Source organism: Ammospiza nelsoni, chromosome 9 (assembly GCF_027579445.1).
Source record: "Ammospiza nelsoni isolate bAmmNel1 chromosome 9, bAmmNel1.pri, whole genome shotgun sequence".
Taxonomy (NCBI): domain Eukaryota; kingdom Metazoa; phylum Chordata; class Aves; order Passeriformes; family Passerellidae; genus Ammospiza; species Ammospiza nelsoni.
The window spans coordinates 2,775,127-2,796,438 of NC_080641.1; the positions used below are offsets into that span (position 1 = coordinate 2,775,127).

Here is a 21,312-nt window from a genome sequence, read left to right on the forward strand (position 1 = left end):
CCTGCTGGCCTGCGGAGGAAGATACGGTATGTACTGAGGGGCCTCCAGGGGAGGGAAAGGAGAGCAAGGGAGTAAACCACCCAGAGACATCTGGGTATAGCTGATGGAGCAGCTGTATTAGAGATGGGGTTTATTGTTCTGATAGAGCGGAACCGCTAGTGGCTCTGGGGGTGAGCCGGGTGAACCCGTGTATGTGTGTATTGGGGGGTTCATAGTTCTGATAGAGCAGAAGTGTTGAGCCCGTGTGTGTTTTGTTTGCATGTGTGTGATGTCCGGACACTGTGTCGCTGTATGGTCAATGTATTGTGTGGCCAGTGCACTGTGTTTCTAATCGTGCAAGTGTATAAGTGTATGGTGTATAAAAGAGAATAAATCTACAGTGCCCTACAGTGAGGGGGGGGGTGAGTACTACCCGTGTTTGAAGCAGCCGAGTGAGCCCTGAGACACTGGCCGCAGCAGGCTGCGGGGGCAGGGAGAGAAGTGCCCCGCAGAGAAGCGAGTGGGGGAACATCAGTGATGATATTTATTGTGTTTAAATGTAGTGATTTGTGTAGATTTGGTTCATTTTAACCGTGAGTATGAGCTCAGAGGGTTCCTTTGCCTTGGATGTTTGGACTTGATCTCTAGACTGTGTGCTGTTATTTTGATTGTGTCCAGGAAAAACTGATGTGAGTAAATGCTGAATTATGGTATGCTGTGTTGTGATGAGAAAAGTGAGCACTTTGAGAGATATGCCCTTTCCCAGTGATTTTGTGTGGTGAATTTCTTCTGCTGCATTGTGGTAATTTGATTCTCAGATTGTATAGTGGTGTTTGTGGAGATTTTAAGATTTTGTTGCAACAAGAGTAGCATTTTACACAGGAGAACTATAGTATGGTGATTTATGCTTAACTACGATAAAGCGAGTTAAAGGAATTCCAAGAATTCTCTCCCTCACAGCAATTCAAGCCTTGGCTCTAGTGAATTTGAGATAAAGGGGGGGGGGTGCGTGTGTCTGTGAGCATATCAGAGTTTCGGCTGTGACTAGCACAGCCTTTTTGCAAGGCAGTAAAACAAGTGTAAGTAGGCACAGTGCTTAATTAGATTGTGCAAGAAGAGAACTAGAAAAGACTGATATTTTGTAAAACAGAGTTTATATAGAAGAGATGAATGAGATGAGTTAGTTAATGAGACTTATGAGATTTATGAGACTTCAGCTGGTACTGCAGTAAGTCTGGACTGGAAACAATCTGCTGTAGGGATTTAAAGTTCTCTGTAACAAACAGAATAGCCTGCCTTTGCAGGCAATTTCGGGGAGCCTTTGGTGCATCAAGAGGCTAGCATGCTGTGTGAGGTGACAGTGGCTGTCCCCTGGGCACAGGGACAGCTCTTGCTGCCCTGTCTCCCCAGGGAACACGGGAATGGCCTGTGGGCAAAAGCTGGATCTGCAGGTATTATTGCAGTGCGGTGTTTATGAGAAACACTGGTATTGCCGTTTTGCTGTTCTAATAAGTGTCAGGGCACATGCCCCGAGTGTAAATTAGAGGGTTCTGGTCAAGCAGATTCAGAACCTAAGGTCTTAGAGCTTGTGTGTGGGAATCACATCTGATACCTGCCACCTGGAGCTGTGTGTATAGGAGGAAAACTGAGAAACTACTGTGAAGGTCTGTAAAAAGGTTTGAGTGGAAGTGAGATAGGGCAAGGAGAAATAAATAATGAGAACTGACCAGAGCAAAGAGGTTCCTAAATTAGCCCCTTTTAGGAGGGGCTCACTGGGAGGAGGTTGCCAGTAAGAGCAGCTCAGAAAATAAAAAGATTTATAATACTTCATTGCTGTTAGTGCTGTTTTATAATAGGAAGATAAATGGGATAGAGTTTTTGTATGCTGAAATGTCTTTTTGTTTTAAGAAATCACCCAGAATGGCAAAGAGACTGTGAGATCAGACCGCCCTCTGGTCTTGGCCCTTGAAAAGGAAAACAAGGCAAAGAGAAAGCAAATCAAACGTTGTTTAGCATGCAGCATAAGATAGCAATGTATGAAATCAAGCAAAGATTATCATGCTGAAATGCAAAGCAATCACAGTTTGCAAAATGAGTACATGTGATTTGTTAAAGGCTCCTTCCAAGGTAAGGGAGGAAGGGTAAACATGACCTCCCAAAAAGGGAAGAAGTTTAGTCGATACAAGGGCCATATATTCAGTTTTAAATAAAGCTTTAGTACCTGTGGAGAATGTTTATGTTGTAGTGTGGGGAACAACTGAACAACTGGCCAGACTGAGAAGGCATACTTTTGCAAACCTTTAAAGTAACATGTGTACTATGTGTACCTGAAAGCTTTTGTACAATTTGCTCAATTTGCTAAACATTCTCAAATGAGAAAGGTTACTCTGAAGGCAAATGATATAAAGAGGTTAGGCTTAATATTAACAGACACTGAAATTAAAGACATTAGTAAGGAGATATTAAAATAAGTAAATAAGTGTTTTCAAGGGTATGGGCCTCTGCTGTACCAGGGAGAATGAAAGATGCCCCCCCATAGTAATCAAGCTTAAGGAAATAACACAACCAGTGAGAGTTGAGTAGCACCCTCAAAAGGAAGATAAGGAAGGAATCAGCCCAATAATTGATAGTACTGGATTAAGGACTAATAAGATAACACAAAATTTGTACCCTGTGGTAGCAAATCCATATACTTTACTAACTTGTTGTGGTGGTTTGACCAGGAAGAAGTGGGAATTCTGGGATGTTGTGGTCAAACAAATGGGTGCTTGGATTTTGATATTGGCACCTGGTGTAGCCAGTGGGATTTTGGACACACCTCTGAGAACACACAGGGGTTAAAAGCAGAGCTTCGGCCCTGGGAGGCTCTCTTGGGACTTCAAGGGACAGAGGTTGGATCTCCCTTCTCCCATCCAGCTGCTGCTGCTGGGCGGGGGAGGGGCAGCCATGTGGTAGGCCTGGGCCTGGACAGAGATGGGGGTTGAGGAGGCCCTTGAGGATGGAAGGGTGGAGGAGCCCCAAGAGACATCGGGCAGCCATTCCCCCCCCCCCCCCCCCCCCCCCCCACCTTGGAGACAGACAGAGAGAGTGCAGCCTGTGTTTGTGTGCCGTTACCTTGAAATTCAGGAAACATGTGCTGGCAGCAGGCAGCCCGGCTGAGGAGATGGGGGGGTGCAGCCAGGAGTCCAGCCGCCTGGAGGAGTTTTTAACCCTTTTTGGACAATGAAAACCTTACACAACATTAACCCTTCCTAGATGAGTGATGATGGTCTGGACCAGAGAGAGAGAGAGAGAGAGTGAGAGATGTTGGAAAGATGGAGAAGATGGAGTGGCATTTTATGCTGGACTCTTTTGTGTAGTCATGGACAGAGCCATGTTTCCGTGTGATACAGAGACTGAGTCCAGGGGGAGAAATGTCCCAGAGCCAAAGAAGATTCAGTGTGGGTACCCCTCGGCCCCAGGGGGTATATAAATATGGAGGGGACAGATGTCCCAAAGGTGAGAAGGTGAGATACTGTGCTTTTCTGGAACTGGACAAAGCATCCTTAAAAAGACAACCCAGGAAGCAGTCCTGATCCCTGTTTGGTGGTGAGAGCACCGGAACAAGGACGGAAAGGGCCACCACGACACATGGAAGGACTCCCTCTCCTCCTGAGGAACTGAAAGTTGAGCATTCTAAAGGGTGGTGCTGGACCCAAAACTGGTGATTTTGGAAGATGTATTGTATTGGGAATTTAGGGGGGAGGAGGAGGAGAGTGTTTTTGTGAGGTTTTCATTTTCCTTGTGTTTTCTTTTTCTTTTGTGTGTAGTTTAGTAATTGTTTGTGTAGTTTAGTTAATAAACTTTTCTTTATGTTTAAGCTGGAGCCTGCTTTGCTTATTCCTGGTCACATCTCACAGCAGACACCAGGGAGAAAGTATACTCATGGGGGCTCTGGCTTTGCCAGGCCTAAACCATGACACTTGTCTAACACCTGAGCTAACCTGGTTCCCTGTTTTAGGCCTAAGAGATGCCTTCTTTTGCCTCCCTATCCACAAAGCCAGCCAGAAAATTTTTGCATTCAAACTCAAGCTCACGTAGTCCATGTGCCTGAAGGCTTCAAAATTCCCCACTCCGATTGGAGAACAGCTTGCAAAGACCCAGAGTCCCGGGAAGCTCCACAAGAGGAAAGGAGGCTGTTGCAGTACGTGGATGATCTTCTAGTAGCCACTCAGATGAGGAAAGCAAGAGAAGCCTGCACGGTAAGCCTTTTGAATTTCCTAGGACTCCAAGGACGCAGAGTCTCAAAGAAAAAGGCACAGGTAGTGAAACAGAAGGTAATCTAAGAAGGTAATCTACCTGGGGTAAGAAGTGAGTGCTGAGCAGCAGACTTTAAGGCAGGGAAGCCCTATGCCAAACCCTGAAACCCCAGACAACGAAAGAACTCCTAACCTTCTTAGGCATGGCAGGGTAGTGCCAGCTGTGGGTTTATAATTATGGACTGTTCGCCAGACACCTCTATGCTCTTATTGCCAATGGAAACAGAAATCTGCAGTGGACAAGAGATGCCACACGGGCCTTTCACCAGCTAGAGAGTGCCCTCATGTCGGCTCCAGCTTTGAAACTTCCAGATGTAAGTAAACCATTCTTTCTGTTTTTCCACGCAAGGAATTGCCCAGGGAATATTGTCTCAGGACTTGGGTCCATACCAGAGGGTAGTTGCTTACTTCTCTAAGCAACTAGATGCAACAGCCAAAGGATGGCCAGGTTGCCTCAGAGGTGTAGCAGCAGTTGTGCTGAATATTCAAGAGGCATGCAAGTTTACCCTGGGACAAAAATGACTGTGCTAGTGTCCCACACAGTGTCTGCAGTACTGGAAGTAAAGGGTGGCCACTGGCTTTCACCACAGAGGTTTCTGAAATACCAGGCCATCATGGTAGAGCAAGATGATATAGAGATAGTGGTGACTAATATTGTCAATGCAGCTTCCTTTCTCAGCGGAAATCAAGGAGAAGCAGTACACCAAGATTGCCTAGAAACCATTGCAGCTACCTACTCCAGCCGCCCAGACTTAAAGGACACTCCTTTGGACGATGCAGAGGCCTGGTTCACTGACAGGAGTAGCTATATTGCCAGTGGAAAGCGACATTGCAAAGTACACAGTGACTACTTGCAGAGAGGTAAGAGTCTGGACCCTTACCAACAGGTACCTCTGCACAGAAGGCTAAGATAAATGCATTGACCCATGCCTTAGAAACAGCAAAAGGCATTCAGAGTTGAGCATGCACATGGAGCCATCTGGAAGGAGAGGGGACTGCTGACCTCACAGGGAAAGAAGAGACAATCCAACTGCTGGAAGCAGTTCAGCAACCTGAAAAAGCATATTAAGGCACACCATAGAGTGAGCTTAAAATTGGAGGAAAGAAATGAGCTGGCGGATGGAGAGGCAAAGAAAGCAGCAAAGGGTGAGGTACAGATTTTCCAGGAAGGTAAGCCATAATACAATAATACTAATCAAAAGAGACGTACAACTGCAAGGGGTGGGCTACCATTAAAAGAGAGCTAGCAATCTCTTCCCATTTTTGTGGTTACTTGTGAAAGAGGGGCACCAGAAAACACACTAGGGCCTAACTACTTAAAAGCCTTTTATAGAGTGTGGCTCCTTTCTCAAAATGACTAAGGCTGCCAGTGATACAGAGTGCATTGAAATGAAGTGTTGACTTTGAAGCAGTAATTTCCACAGGCTTTCTAGAACACACATCTGATTGAAACAATCGTTGTATCGTTGTCAGGAATTTATATGCCACTATCACTCAGGTAAGCCGACAATGTGATCCTTGCCTCCAGACTAACCCCAAAATATCCCCCCAGCCAAAACTCGGTCAGACTGGGAGAGGCCATGGGCCTGTACAGCAGTGGCAAATTAACTTTTCAGAACTTCCAAGGAAAGGGGGGTATCATTATTTACTAATATGAATGGATACGTTTTCAGGGTGGCCAGAAACATTCCCCACCAGAACTGTCAAAGCTCAAGAGGTGACCAGATTATTTTTACAAGAAATAATACCATGCTTCAGAGTTCCAGCCACGATATCCTCAGATAAAGAATCACATTTCCTTTCCAAAATAGTGCAACAGATTAGTAGCCATCTGGGCATAGATTAGGAACTTCACACCCCATACCACCCCCAATCAAGCGGCCAGGGGGAGAGAATGAATCATTTGATTAAGTAGCAAATCATAAGACTGGGGCAAGAAGTTAATCTACCTAGCCCAAGCTCTTCCACTAGCACTATTGCAAATTCAAACTAAACCTTGAGCTAAAGGAATGCTGAGTCCTTTTGGAATGCCTTATAGAAGACCATATAGAATATAAAGGGAATGTCCAGAATGTCCACCTACATGGTGGCATTAAGCAAACAGCTCAGAGTAATTGAGAAACATGTGGCTGGAACTCGGAGCAGGGAGTTAGATAGCCTGGGGATGATGTATATGTTAAGTCTCTTACAGAGAAGACTTCGGAACCACAGTGGGAGAGACCACTGCAAGTACTTCTCACCACCTTCACTGCAATCAAAATCAAGGAGCGGAATGCCTGGATCCATCACTCTCAGGTGAAGAAGGCCCAGAAGCCCCTTCAGGAGTGACACCAGGAAACAATGAACTGAGACTAAAACTTACTCGGGCAAAATGAGTATATTGCGGTCGGGAGTAGTTCATACTTTAGTTTACAGAATTGTTTTGTGTGTAATTATAACTGAAGTTTTAGAACTAGAGAGTACCTCTACCCAAAGCAATGCTTAATGGCCTTGGTCCCTGGCATTTAATCAGTATACTGGATCCATGGGAAAACCTTCTGAGATAAAAGATTTAAACATATCTACTGTAGTAATCAATGAGAATCAGGTATATCAGGAGCAAGAATGGCAGGAACAGGAACTGTGGACACTTCAAGGAATCAGAGGAGAAGAAATCAAAGTAGGGTGCCAGGTCATCAATAGGGTAGCTTAGGAGAGACCAGATGTAATTAGTGTCTGAATCTCCCCTGGTGTATATGAACACCAGGAAGTCTGTGATAACCTAATCAGTTTCCTTAGGTCATTTTCCAAGCTAGTTGGCTGAACACCCCGGCAATGGCTGGTAAAGGGTGCTGAACTGCAGGTGGTGAATTAACCCAAGCAAGGAAGGTGATTTCCTTTATTTATAGCTATCCCTTTTCCTACTGAGATTTGGATCAGTGATTGTCCCAGTCTGAGGCGGTTGGATTCTGCTTAAAAGAGGTAGAGAGAGAGACCCCTCCCTCAGAGCTCAGCAGCAGGCTGTAGGATTTTGAGCATCACTTTTGTGCTGAGTGTTTCAAGTAGCAGAAACCTGATCCCAGTTTCTTCTGAGGCACTGCAATGGATTTCCCCTTCAGTATTTACTTGAGGCTTGGACCTGAAATCTTTCTACCCAAATCCCATATGTTCCAGCCAGTTTTATTCTCATCTGTTTGACAAATACTGTTATCTTCTGCCCTTATCACAGTCCACAGCTTGATCTTAGCTAGGGGCAAGGTGGGTGAGGTTTTGTAGACCAGGAGAGACATTCCTGCTTGCCACACATCTGGGAAATCAGGGGCTGTGGAGGGGGAAGGAGAGGTTAGATTCCCTGAGGTCTCTACATTTCAGAACAAACATCTGCCTCAAGTATGACCTAAACCTCTGTCAGATACACTTGTGAAGTGTGTCTGAATTTGCAGTGTGAGCCCAACACGTCCCTCTGGCAGGGAGGGATGGTCATGGACAGAAAGCAGTTCCTGTTCCCCATACCAAACATCTAACTGGCATATTAGGGACAAGATTGGGAGTTTTAAATGGAATTGATTCAGAAATACTGATGAATAAACTGGTCACTGCAGCAGGTAGCCTAACAAAATTGAAGCAGCCTTTATAGTAATCTCTGTTGGCATTAGGAACTAGCCAGTGACAGATTTCAAAAGTACTGCCAAAGTAAGAAGTATGAAAAAGTCGGGGACCAAGACCACAAGTTGATAGTAGAAGCACTTAGTACAGTTCAAGATAATGTGTCTTAGCTTTCAGTTGTATACAAGCACAGTTATGGATGCAAGCAACAGGAGCTCTGATCATACGGGAAGGGAGTGAAGGTAATTTTCCAGCTGAAATTGTGTGGGATAATGCAATTGATATTGAAAGGAAGTTTCAATCCTGGTGGACTATGGTGAATTTCACCTATGATCCTGTTTCTAATGTGGCCACTGCCTTTGTGCTTACCATACATAATGCCACTGTTTATGTTATCCATCCCATCATTGCCCTAGGATTAAACCATGAAAAAACAATACTCTGTCCTTCAGAATATAGAGTGTGGGCACGAAAGATGAATGAAAAGTGGCAGACAGTAAACTTAGAATCCTGCATTATTAGAGAACAGATGGGATTCATTTGTGAAAGCAATACTGTTAATGCCCAAGATGTGTGTTTGGACACTGAACAGTGTATTTGCCACTTTGAAATTCATCCAGTCACTACTGACCAGAAAACTGTGCTTGTATATACTGGAAAAGGGTGTAGGCTTGAGAATTGCTTGTGCTGCTGTACAAATTGATAGCAATGATGTTATTCTGTCTAGTAGAAACCATTCTAATTTCTGTATTTGTAATTTTGTTAAGATTATTGGGTGTGATTTTTTGTATTTGGTACCAGTAACATCCCACCAGCTGATTAAAGCCAATTACACACTGTATCAGACTACCACCTACCCCTATTGAGATGAACCTTACATTAGTGAAACAATTAATTAAGCACCAAGACCTATTGGAAGGCTTCAAAGAAATCCAAGAAAGAGGAAAGAAAACCTTAATTACTGTCCAACATGATACAAAGGAGATAACCAGAGTTCTACAAAGAATAAAACAAAGTATGGATCATCACTGGTGCGATGTGATCTTTGGGTGGTCACCAACTGCAAATGCAATCTTTAATAAGTTGTACCACCCCATTGTAGTTTTACTAATATTAGTTGGGATAAGCTTAGGATTATCTATTATATTGTTAATTTGGAACTGGAGAATGCTACAACGAATAGCTGTACTAACATCTTTGTCAAACGTACATGGTGAAGCACTAAAAGACACTTATTGTCGTGAGGGTTTTCATTAAGTAAAAGAATTTACTTATTTTCTAGGAAGGGGGGGAATGAGACAGAGTAAAGATCCATTCTGAATTAGGTGAAGTGTCTAAGAAAGGTGAAAAGTCTGTGAGGCCAAAGCTGAAGGAAAAACTCACATGCCGAGACAGCAAGGAGACAGAGAAAGAAAAACAGAAAAGACCATGAGGTCAATTTGCCCCGGCCTAGAAATTCCTTTGATAAAGAAGAACTGGTGCTAAATGTCACACGGAATGAATATGTATGAACCTATTGTGAAACTGTATGCATATGCATTTGGAAGGGGGATAAAAGGAGACCTAAAGTCTTCAGGGGTACGCTTGCCTTTTTGGGGAGGCTTGCGTCCGGCGCGTGTCATAATAAAAGCATACCGGGCTTTACAACTTTTATGAAGTTGTGAGGTTTCTTCTTTTCTCCGCAAAACACCTGCACAGCATAATTCCAGCAATATGCTGGCACTGAAAGTTCACATTTGGCAATTTCCTGGTGGTGGCACATTCCCCACCCAGATCTCGTGTGTGCTTGCACTGCCAGTGCCCACATCTGGCAATTTCCCTCTTCTGGCACCACCCATGTCCAGCAATTTGCTGGCCAAGAAAGCTAAAACCTGGCAATTTCCCCTTGCCAGCACCGCCCAATCTGGAGTTTGCTGGCAGCAGGATCCCAGGAAAGAAGGAAGGAAAGAAGGAAAGAAAAGAGGAAGGCATCCAGATCCAGTCCTTCCTGGAGCCTGAAAAGGGCTGTTTGCTGGCACTGCCAGTGCCCAGATCTGGAAATTTCCCTATTTTGGCACAGCCCAAGTGCAGCAATTTGCTGGCACAGAAATCCAAAACCTGTGGCAGCTTCCTGCTGCTGGGTCTGGCACCACCCACATCTTGTGTTTCATGTAACCAGAACCCAGATTTGGAAATTTCCTGGTGCCAGCAGAGCCCAAATCTGGCAGATTTCTGTCGCTGGCAATGACACCACCCACATCTGGTGTTTGCTGGCAGCGCCAGCGCCCAGATCTGAAAACTTCCTGGTGCTGGCACAGCCCAAGTCCAGGGATTTGCTGGCACAGACAGCCAAAGTTTGGAAATTTGCAGGTTCTGGCACCAGCACCATCCAGATCTGGTGTTTGCTGGGACCGCCAGTGCCCAGATTTGGAAATTTCCCGATGCCTTCACAGCCCAGGTCTAGCAATGTGGTTTTAGCTAGCTTAGGAAGAGAAGTTCCTTGGACTGTGACTTCCCTTTTTCTTGGAACTGTTTAAACCTGCTCTGGACTGAAAACCCAAACACCGGCAGCAGCTCACACCTGTGCCCCCCCAAGCTCTGGGATGCTGCATTCCAGCACCAGAGGGACTTAGAAGAGACCGAGTGAGCCAACTAGAACCCACAAAAAGGACTTTCTGAATTTGCCATCTCTTCACCACTGTCCGAGGTTTTATTTAATGTTATTCATTTTTCATGCTTGCGAATACTTTACTTGTTAAATAAACTGGGCTTTTTTTCACTTTTCTCCAGGAAAGTCTTTTCCTGAACTAGTAGGGGGAGGGACTGCTTGAATTTCTTTCTAGATGGACCCCTTTTGGAGATTTCCTCCCAAAATTTGCCCTAAACCAGCACAAACAGTCATCATGAAAATTTCACCAGTGGTGTAATTTCCTGGTGGCAAATCTTGTGACAGAAGCTTGACCTTGTTCTCCATGAGAGATTCTTGGGAAGAGCAGACAGGAGAAGATTCCTGGAAAACTGAAACAGCATTCCAGAAGGGAAATGAAAATGAAGGAAACAATCCAAGATGTTTTCCTCTGTTAATTTCTATGCTCCCCTTTTCCATGTTGCACTATCTCTCCGTCCAGTAATTCCAGATGCACCTCACCTCTAAGATTGGTGACTTAGGGATTTTTAGACACTCTAAAATACCATGAGCCACACAGAGTTTTCCTTCCCCTGTTTTTACTGGAAAGCAACACTGGAAATGTAAGTGTGGTGCTTGGGTCAGGTAGGAATCCTACACCAAGGGAAGGTGGCCCGACAGTGTTTGACCCTCAGCAAGGACAATGCACAGCAGCGAGCGAGGGGATCCCTGTGCCAGCGTGCAGGAGTCAGTGCTCTGCATCTGGGCTCAGCGCTGCAAAGTTCCCGTGTTTGGACAGACGGAGGGGCTGTCCCCGGGGCGCGCGGGGCTCGAACGTGGGGCTCGTGGGGCGAGCGGTGAACGGACACGGGGACGAACGGCCCCGGTGCTTCAGTTGCAGCGGCAGCAGCGGCGGCAGCAGCAGCGGCGGCAGCAAAAGCAGATATTCTCCAACACTCTTTCTCTTTCTTTCTCTCTCTCTCCCTTTCCCGCTGTCGGGCACCCTTCTCTCGGGGTCCTTTGCCCGGCGTCCCTCTCCTCTCCCCGCCTCCCTTTCCCCTGCCGGGCTGGGCCATGCCCCCGGCCCGCCTCCGGCCCCGGGCGGGGCTGCCCCGTGCCCAGCCCCGGCTGTCCCGCCGCGGTCTCGCCTCCGCCCGGCTCTGGCCGTACTGGCGGTGGCGCTGCTGGGCGGGCATCAGTGCCTGGTGCGGGGGCGGCATCGCCGCCCTTCGGCTCCGCCTGGCCCGAGCCCGGCCCCGGACGCGACGCAAGGTCCAGTCCCGACCCGGGCCCCGGCCTCGGCCCCGGCTTCTCCCGGGGCCTGCGGAGGACACACGCGGCGTGGCCGCTCCCGCCGCCTCCGCTGCGGTTTCCCCGGCCCGAGCTCCGCCTCTCGGCAGCGCGGCCGCCGGCCCCGAGCTTCCTGTGCCGCGTTCCGAAGAGCAAACGCCGGGGCATGGCCGGCCTGGGGCGGGTGAGGGGCGCTCGGAGGCCGTTGCTGGCCCCGGGCCGAGCGCTGACAGCCGCGTCCTGCCCGCAGGTAAGACGCAGCAGGGCCTGAAGGAGCAGTACAGGCTGGGTTCGCTGCTGGGGCGCGGCGGCTTCGGCAGCGTCTTCGCGGCCACGCGGCTCTCGGACGGCGCCCCGGTGAGCGGCGGACAAGGAGGAGGGGGCGGAGGAGGAGGAGGAGAAGGGCAGAGGATGGGGCTGGGCAGGGCAGGCGGCGAGCTGAGCCCGCTGCTCCCCTTGACTTGCAGGTGGCCATCAAAAGGGTGCCACGGAACCGCGTCCTGCACTGGGGCGAGCTGGTGAGTGAGCGGGGCCAGCAGCCGGGGCTGCCGGCCGGGGATGAGCCGAGGCCCGGCAGGGTGGGAGCTGCCAGGACACCCCGAGGGAGAGCGGGCGTGGGGCCAGCGCAGGGCACAGAGCATCCCGGGCTGGCTGAGGGCTTCACGAGCCCCGGCATGGCATCAGCCCCACTGACGGCATCATGCTCCTCCCGCAGCCTGACGGCACCAGCGCACCCCTGGAGATTGTGCTGCAGGCCAAGGTGTCCACTGGCTTCCCCGGTGTGGTCCAGCTGCTGGAGTGGCTTGAGCTCCCCAAGGACATCGTGATGGTGCTGGAGCGGCCAAAGCGGTGTCAGGACCTGCATCGTTTCATTCGGGCACGGCGGTTCCTGCCCGAGGAGGAGGCGCGGGAGCTGTTCCGCCAGGTGCTGGAGGCCGTGCGGCACTGCACCAGCTGCGGGGTGCTGCACCGCGACATCAAACCAGGAAACATCCTGGTTGACCTGGACACCGGGCAGGCCAAACTGATTGACTTTGGCTGTGGCACCTACCTGCAGGACACAGTCTACACTCACTTTGCAGGTGAGCCCACGCAAGGCTCCTGGGCCCAGCATCTCATGACCCAACATCTCCCAGCCCAAGCTGGCTGTGGCAGCAGGGATTCTCTCTTTTGCGGCCCTTCATGGCACTGAGTCTTCAGCTGAGTTTCTTTTGAAACTCAGGGCTGAGTGTGTAGCCATCTTCCAGCCCTGCAGGCAACCTTTGCCCCCCACTCTGCCCAGAACTGGTGCTGGGGCAGCCAGCCCAACCAAAACACCGGTGGGTGGGGGTAGCAGAGAGGGGGGACCGGAACCTGTGCCCAGCCGGTTTGGTGTGCAGGTGAGAAAGGGCTTGGACTGCTCCACTCACCTGGTCTGTTGGGGTTCATAATGTTTTTTGGGGCAATGCAGGCAGGGATTTTCCCAGCACTGGGTGGGTTCTTCCTTGTTATGGTCAGGCCTTGCCAGGGCTTCCACTGCCCCCTTGAAACACCAGAGGTTTCTTTTCCAACCCCAAGTCTGTACACAAGTCCCAGGTGCTGATGAGAGGGCAATGCTCACCCTGTGTGCCACTGAGGCAGCCCCCACATGCCCAGGGATGCTGGGGCCAGGCTCTGGGAGCAGCAGCATCCCCCTGATGAACTCCATCTGTATTCCATAGGAGCACGGTCATACAGCCCGCCGGAATGGACCCACTTTGGCTGGTACTATGGCAAGCCAGCTACCATCTGGTCCCTGGGCATCCTGCTGCACCAGATGGTCTGCGGGGAGCACCCTTTCAGGAGGGGCCAGAACATCAGCTGGAACCATCAGCTCTCACTGCCACAACGGCTCTCTCAAGGTGGATCCTCATCTCTGGGCATGGGGGGAATTCCAGTGCTGGGAGACAGCAGTGGGCTCGTGAGCATCCTGCACTGGCAGCTGCTGAGGAGGTGGCACATGTCCTGCTCTCCTCCAAAACAGGGAGTTGATGGGAAAGTTCAGGCCGAGCTTTGAGCACATCCAGCATGGCCTGGGCATTGGAATGGTGGGGCAAAGCCAATAGGAGCCTTCTCCAACTAACTGGTGGTTTCTGGTTTCTCTGCCCAGGGTGCCAAGATCTGATCAGGCGGTGTTTATCCATGCTGGACTTGGAAAGGCCCTCATTAGAAGACCTGTTCTGTCATCCTTGGATGCAGGTTATTCATCTGCCCTAGACGAAGGGAGAGAGCCACAGGCACACTTTGATCCAGGGCCCTGGAAAGTTCCAGCTCCACAAATGCCTTGGCAATCAGAAGCAAAGGAACCCAGCCCTTTTTGTGCTGCCTGTGTCACTGCACCGGGCTCATGGGATGGGAACACACAGCCCTTGTGCTGGAGCTGAGCTGCTCTGCCCAGCCCTGGTGGCTTCCATCTGAGCTGGTTTTGCTTGTCCTGGTTCCCTGACAGCTGGGGCCCTGGGCAGAGCCCTGAGAGCATGGTCTGCCCCCAGGGAAGGAGAAGGAGCCCCTGGAGAAGCTGTACCGGGTGGGGCTGCTGCTGCTGGAGAGAGTGAGGATGACACCAAGGATGACAAGCTCTTCCTCAGCCTGGCCAGCTGAAGATGATGGAGTTTGATTCTGGCCCCTTCTTCAAAGCAAGGCTCCACAGTGAATTTGCAGATGAGTCCACATGCAGGGGGATGCTCTCCGGTTTGGGCATTGCCCAGCCTGGCTGGGAACCAAAGGCTTCCCCTTTGCGGGGGCAGATGCAACTCATTCTTCAGTGGCTGCCCAGCTGCTTTTGGCAGGGCAGGGGGGATTAGCTGGGGTGGGTACGAAATGGGAGTGGGCTTCTGGCCCTGCCAACAGCCCCCAGCACCCACCATGCCCTACCTGGGGCTGGGGCTGGGGCAGCCAGCCTGACACAAACAAACCCCCATGGTGGGAGCAGAGATGGGACTCCAGAACCTGTGCACAGCTGGTTTGCTGTGTAGGCAAGGAAGGGCTTGGGCTGCTCCGCTGCCCTTGTTTGCTTTGGGGTCACCGTGATTTTGGAGGGCAGTGCAGGGGGGAAGAGAGAAAGTGTGGGCTTCCCTCACCCATGGATGGGTTTTTCCCTAGCATGTGGGGGTTTGGCCTTCCTCAAGGCCCTGACAGAGATAAGAGTTTTTACTGTTTTTCTTGTTTTCTCTTTTTGTCTCTAATCTCTTTTCAATAATGTGTTGTTTGTTTTTCCAGAGGAAGCGTTCAAGCTGGTCCAGTGTGGATGGGGAAGTGCTGGGGAGCAGCTGTGGTGTGGATGGGCCGTGCCCTTGGAGAAGGCTGAGGCCATGGTTTGGGAGCAGCTTTTTTTGCAGCCGTGGCTGGCGTGAGGTGGTCCCTGTGTGCTTGGCAGGGTGGGATCAGAGCTTTTGGGAGCTGGTAGCGAGCACAGGAGCATCCTGCTCTGGGCAGCTGCTGAGGGCTGGATGTGCCGTGGCTGGCTGCACGGTGGGCACATGTTCTGCCCTCCTGCTCTGCTGCCAAAGGCAGCAGGGATGGGCAGCTCTGGGCACAGCTCTGGGCACAGCCAGCATGGCCTGGGCACCGCAGGCCTTGGCACAAGGGCACAGGAGCCCTCAGCTGACGGGCAGTTTCTGCTTTCTCTCCTTGCAGCCGGGCTCTGTGGGTGGTTGAGGCTGCTCTGGGCTCTGCCAGGGCTCTGCTGGGCTCAGCCCTGGGCCCAGCTGGGCTGGCTCTGCCCTCACATTGCTCTGACAGCTCTGCATCAGACAAGCCCGTTGTGAGCACAGCGCCTGAGCTTTCTGCTTTGGCAGGTGAGTGAGACCCTGCTGCAGGCCCAGAGATTGCAGCTGGGGACACACATCCAATTGGCAAGGACCCAAACTCTCCACAGTCCCAGCTGAACACCTGGATCTGTACAGGGTGTTTTGTGTGTCCCATTCTTCCTTCTTGATTGGCTGGAATTGTGCAATTGCACTTTCTTCCTCCTCTAGAAGTGCCACGAGTGGGCCAAAGCTGGCGAGTGGGCCGTGCTCCTGAGGCAGTGCAGTCTGGAGCTGGTGGATGGAGAATTGCCCTTCTGCACTGCCAAACCAGAGCAAAAAGCCGTAAGTGAGACTTTGTGTCTCTAAGAAATCCCTGACAGTTTCAAAAGGAATGTGCAGCTCATTTGCAGGGTGAGAAGGAAGGTCATCTTCTAAAGGATTTGGGGTTTGACAGTGTTTCCATTCCCAGCCCTGCTTGGAGCTGGAAGGGCACAAAGCAATTTCCTCTTGCTTTGACCACAAATTTAAATACCAATATTGGAAACAAAGCCCAAAATATTTTAAGAGGCTTTTGAGGTCAAAAAGATGGATGCATGCCATCAGCACATTTACAATGTACATAACTGAGTTGTCTTTTTGAAAAGATCATTTACCTCTTAATGCAAAGAATGTAACTTGGCATTTATGTTTTGTTTTTTTCATTAATTCTATGGGGTTTTTTTCACTAACACTTGGATTTTATTCTTATCTTTTACAATTTATCAATTTTTTTTCCTTTTTCCTTTTCTTTCCTTTAAATAGAAAACCTGTCCTATCAAAGGAATGTCCTTTGCTCCTGATTCCCATGTGGAGCAGCTCCCTTCCTGCTGGCTGAGCTGCTCAGGCAGAGCCCGGCAGCTCCTGGCCCTGCAGGGCTGAGGCTTTTCCCCATTGCTGGGCACAGACTGATGGAGCAGCACTGCTGAACACAGGCACAAAGAGGCACCAGCAGCAGCTGCCTTTGGTCACCTGAGGCTCCCAGGCCCAAACTCTGAGCAGCCAGGCCTGGAAGAGACTGGCAGGATCTGATCCCTGACTCTGGGCGGGGGCTGCACAAATGACCCCACAGCAGCAGCAGCAGTAGATGGAGCTGATTTTGAGCACAGCACAGCCCCTGCCCCTCTTCCCTCCTGTGTGCAGCGGTGTCACAGCAGCCTGAGGCACCTGGGAGCCCCCAGTGCCAGCAGGGACTGGAGATGGCAGCCCTGGGCTCCTGGAGGCTGTGCAAGGAACGGAGCTGGGCACTCCCTGTGCATGGGGAGCTTCCAGATGGAAAAGGCTGCTGTGCCCAGGCAGCTGCAAGGGCACAGAAAGGAGGCTCTGGAGCACTGGATCTGTGCCAGTGCCACAGTCCTGGGCAGCAGCCAGCGAGCCCTGGGGGAACAGAGGGCACAGCAAGAGGGACAGAAGCAGGCAAGGGCAGAGACTGGAGAGAGCCAGGCCCGGGAGCAGGAACAGCTGCTCCATTGCACTCTTGGAGAAAGCTCTTGGCTGGTTCAAAGCGCTGAAAGGTGTGAAGGGCAGAGGAGGAGGCCACAGCAAACAATGCTCCTGTTTGCACAGCCTCCCCTCTCCGTGTCCCAGAAGGAATTGCATGGACTGTGTTCTTCTCTCTGAGCCGTCTCGTTCAGCATGAGCAGCTCAGCACCAGGAGCTGAAGGAGCTGAAGCCTCAGGCCACAAGAGCTGGGCAAGAGGGAACTTTTGGAGCAAAGTAATGCTGCTAAAATAGCCCCAGCTGAATGCAGTGGATAGAATCATGGAATCACAGAATCCTTTCTGTTGGAAAAGCCCTCTGAGCTCACCCAGTGCAGCCGCTCACCCAGCAGTGCCAAGCCCAGCACTAAAGTACGTCCCTGAAGTGCCAAGGCCTGGACACCAGCCCAGAGTGAGGGCTGGACAGCAGGCCCTGAGCCAAAGGTGGCCTCTGGATGAACCTTCCAAGCAAAGGTTATCTTTGTATCTGCTCCCTGATGAAATATGCATGGTCATTAGCACTGTGATAGATGTAGCCACTCCTCAGTGAAACATGTATTGACCTTTGTGTATTTAGAAGCCAGACAAGGCCATGAAATCTGACATCTGGCTTTGTTTGGGGCTGTATGGTCAAAGTCACCTCCCTTGGTTCCTCCTTGAGCCCTGGCCAGGCTTTGGGAGGGACCCAAGAGGAGGATGAAAGCAGATGTTGCCACACTAGCAGTGCTGTCAGTTTGTTCATTCAGCACCGTCAGAGCTGGGCCCTCTCCCAGCGGGGTTGGAGCCTCACCTGGGGCTGGAGGCACCTGCAGGAATTTCCAGTGCCAGGAGTTGCTCTGCAGCCCTTGGCTGTGACAGCTTCCCCAGCTGCTGTGTGGGTCTGGGGGATGGTAAAGGCTGAGGGTAAATGCTGCTGGATCTTTCTTAATCACTGCAGGCAATCTTTGGTGGGGATGGTTGGGTGCATTGCTGAGCTGCTCCTTTTGTGATTCTTTGCTGCTCTGAACTGCAGGAAATGACACTGATTCCTTCAGCTGGAGTCTATGTCTCTGGTGCTGACCCTGCCCACTGGTAAAACAAAACTGGCACAGTCTGGCCAGATCCCGACAAAATGTCACTTGTTCAGTGTCAATGTGAGGAATCAGTGCCATCAGAAATTGCCAGCTGGGAAGCCCTTCCCTGGAGTTCCCTGGCTCTGGAGTGGGCTGAGGTTGGAACCCCATGGGAGCAGTGGGGCAGTCGGGTAAAAGAAGCTGCACCCCTGGATGGCTTCAAATGCACCCAAAAATTGCAAATGGAAAAGGAAAAGACCTTGTGGGTTTGGGCAGACAAAGATGAATTTGTTAAGAGTACATTGGAAACAGCACCTTCAGAAGGAACAATGATTGTTGGAATGCTCCCACATGGAGCAACAGAAGAAGGTTCTAATCTGGAGCTCAGATGCATTTGTGCAAGTGAAATATTAATATAATAAATAACTATATATATATATTTATAGGATAATAAGACCTTAATATATATATTTATCTTTTATATATGTCCATATCAATCTATATCTATATTTCTCTATCACTGTCTACATATAAAATTATCATAATGTGAAGTAGTGCTGACAATGCTAATTTGGTAGCTTTGGGTGCTGAGGGATGTAACACTGAGTACCCTACAGAACAGGATTGGCCAGGACCTTAATGTCAGTGGCCAACTTTGTGAGATTGTATACAATGAAAAAGGGAGAAAGGGAGAAAATTGGCTATTTTTACAGGGTTTGCTGATACTGTGAAGCAGAGTGCTTTGTCTGTTCCTGTGAAAAATACAGTGATTAAGCCTGCAGGGTTTTTCATGTACCAGACTATGCACAAGCTGCAGGACTGGTTGAACAGGTTGTTAAAAGAGCAGTGTAAAAAATGAGGAGATGGAACCTTTGCCAATGGAGAACCCATCTCCCAGATGTGCTCCATGCCCTTCACAATGGTCCACGGGGGAAATGGAAACGCCCTGGCTGTGCACGGCTGCCCCCAATTTGCAAATCCAACCCTGGGCAGTGAGACTTGGGCTGCCTGGGAAATTGTTCTGGCTGTGATGGCCCCTGGCAGGGCCAGCCCAGAGGCTGCAGGGCTGGGCCTTCATGCATTGGAATTCATTAGGAGAAATTCAAAGCAAATGAGAGCTATCAATACTGAAACAGGAATTCAGATTCCTCCAGGACACTTTGCTTTGGTAACTGCTCCCTTCGAGCTTGGCCTTGCAAAGTGTTCCTGTCATGGCAGGAGGAATTGATGCAGAATATTAAGGAGAAATTACAGTAATTCTGTTAAACTATAGTGACCAGGATTGGATTATTCAACCCCATGACAGGGTAGCACAATTACTGATCTTGCAATTTTAAGAACGATTTTGCAAAAAGGAGATCCAGCTCCAGTCACCACCGTTTGTGGAGATAAAGGGTTTGGATCCAGCAGCCCTGATAATGGAGCCAGAGTGTGGGTCCGGAGGCCAAATGGCCCTCCCAAGGCAGCTGAAGGAGCAGCTCCTAGGAAAGACAACTCTGAGTCCTGAACCCTGGGCAGGAACAATGGGAATATGTCCCTGCAGCCGGGGATTCTGTGTGAGAACAAGTAGATCTGACAGGATATTGTTTTACACATCCTGCCAGACCAAATCTCCCCGTTTGCCCCAAGGGCCCCTGTGGAAAATGCTCTGATCCACGGGGCTCCATGTGAAGGCTGCTGTGACACTGAGGGACTTGCACAGGAATTCCATCCAGGAGCCTAGGTGCCCCTCAGGGACTGGGACCCGGCCCCTTCCAGCCAGAGGGGAAAGGGCTCCCCCAGGCCTTGTTAGCCACAGACAGCATGGTAAAGCTGAACAGCAAAGGGCTTCGGGGCATTATTCTGGAATTAAAAAGGTGCCAGCTCCATGGACAACAGAATTCTTGTTCCTAACTCAAATGAGATTGAGGATAAAACAATGAAGAACGGTGTCACTAAAGTACTGCTGATGTCTGTAAGGTATACCTTGATTGTAAGCCAGAATCTTTGTCTGCCACAAACACCTCTGGTGTTTCACCAAAGGATTGGTCATCAAAATGTAATGATGGCTTATGATGAATTGCTGAGCTTCTTTTGTAATTCTTTGCTAATGAGGATGTGCTTTGCTGAGCTTATCCTTTTGTAAATCTTTGCAGCTGTGCTCTATATAAATGACACAATTCCTTAAGTTGGTGTCTGGGTTTTGGTAGTGACCCTGGGCCCTGGTGAAACAGGGCCCCCTCTTGCCTAAGTGTTCCCTGGGAAGGCAAAAGCCCTCCCTCCAAAATTCCCCCCTTCCTCCCTGTTCCCCTCTTCATACCCTGAGCATGATGTGCTCTGGTCTGGGGTATGCCCGGGGTCAGGTGGGGTCCACTGTCCTGGCTGTGTCCCCTGCCCAGCTCCCCCGCAGCCCCAGCCCCTCCCCAGCGTGGCTGGACGAGGGGCAGGACAGGCCTTGGCTGTGCTGCAGCTCAGCAAGAGCAAAACCATCTCTGCGTGCTCAGCCCTGTGCTCAGCACCCGGCCCAGCAGTGTCTCAGTGCCAGGGGCTGTGCCCTCAGTCCCTGCCAGGGGTTTCCATGGCAACTGCCAGGCCAGGTGACCCAGGTGTCCCCCCAGTGCCAGTTGCCATGGAAACAGTGCCCAGCCCTGCCCCTTCCTGTCTGGCTGACCTGGCCTTTGGCCCTGGCAGTGCCGGTGGCTGCTGGTTCCTGGTGCCAGAGCGGCCAGCGCGGCACAGGGCAGGTGGCCATGGCACAGCCCCCAGCAAGGGATCCCCTCTGGCTCTGGGCACTGACACCAGCCCTGAGCAAGGGCCCAAGGCAGCTTTCCATGGCCACCAACCATCACAATGGCTCCGAGCACTGGTTGCCATGGCACCAAACCAAGGACCGGTCCCTGTGGCCGTTGCCATGGCACCTGGTGGCACTAATGAGTGTCACTGCAATTGTACCTGGAACAGCCCTGGAACCACTTTGTCCCAGGGTTGCCATGGCAGCCGAGGGCAGCAACAGCTCTGCAGGCAAGTGGCCATGGAACCTGGCTGCAGAAATGGCTCCTTGGGCTGGTTTCCAAGGAAACCTGAACTGATGGGGATTGCCATGGCGCCTAAACCCAGCAGTGGAGTCCTTGCAGTGACCATGGCAACAGTCCCTTGCAATGGCCCAGTGCAGGTTGGGATGATGATCCACCCTCACAGCTGGCTCAGGGCAGCCCTGCAGTGCCCTTCCCACAGCCTGTCTGC

The 21,312-nt window shown here is 50.5% G+C and overlaps 1 protein-coding gene across 1 annotated transcript; it reads left to right on the forward strand.

The window, feature by feature from the left end:
* Nucleotides 1-11,487: 11,487 nt before the first annotated feature.
* Nucleotides 11,488-13,992, forward strand: LOC132076947 (serine/threonine-protein kinase pim-1-like; the record flags this gene model as incomplete). The annotated part of the gene is made up of 5 exons (XM_059478367.1): nucleotides 11,488-12,114; nucleotides 12,225-12,275; nucleotides 12,473-12,839; nucleotides 13,458-13,637; nucleotides 13,886-13,992. Coding segments are annotated over 5 exons (1,332 nt in total), but the record flags the coding sequence as incomplete, so codon positions are not given.
* Between the last annotated feature and the right edge of the window lie 7,320 nt (nucleotides 13,993-21,312).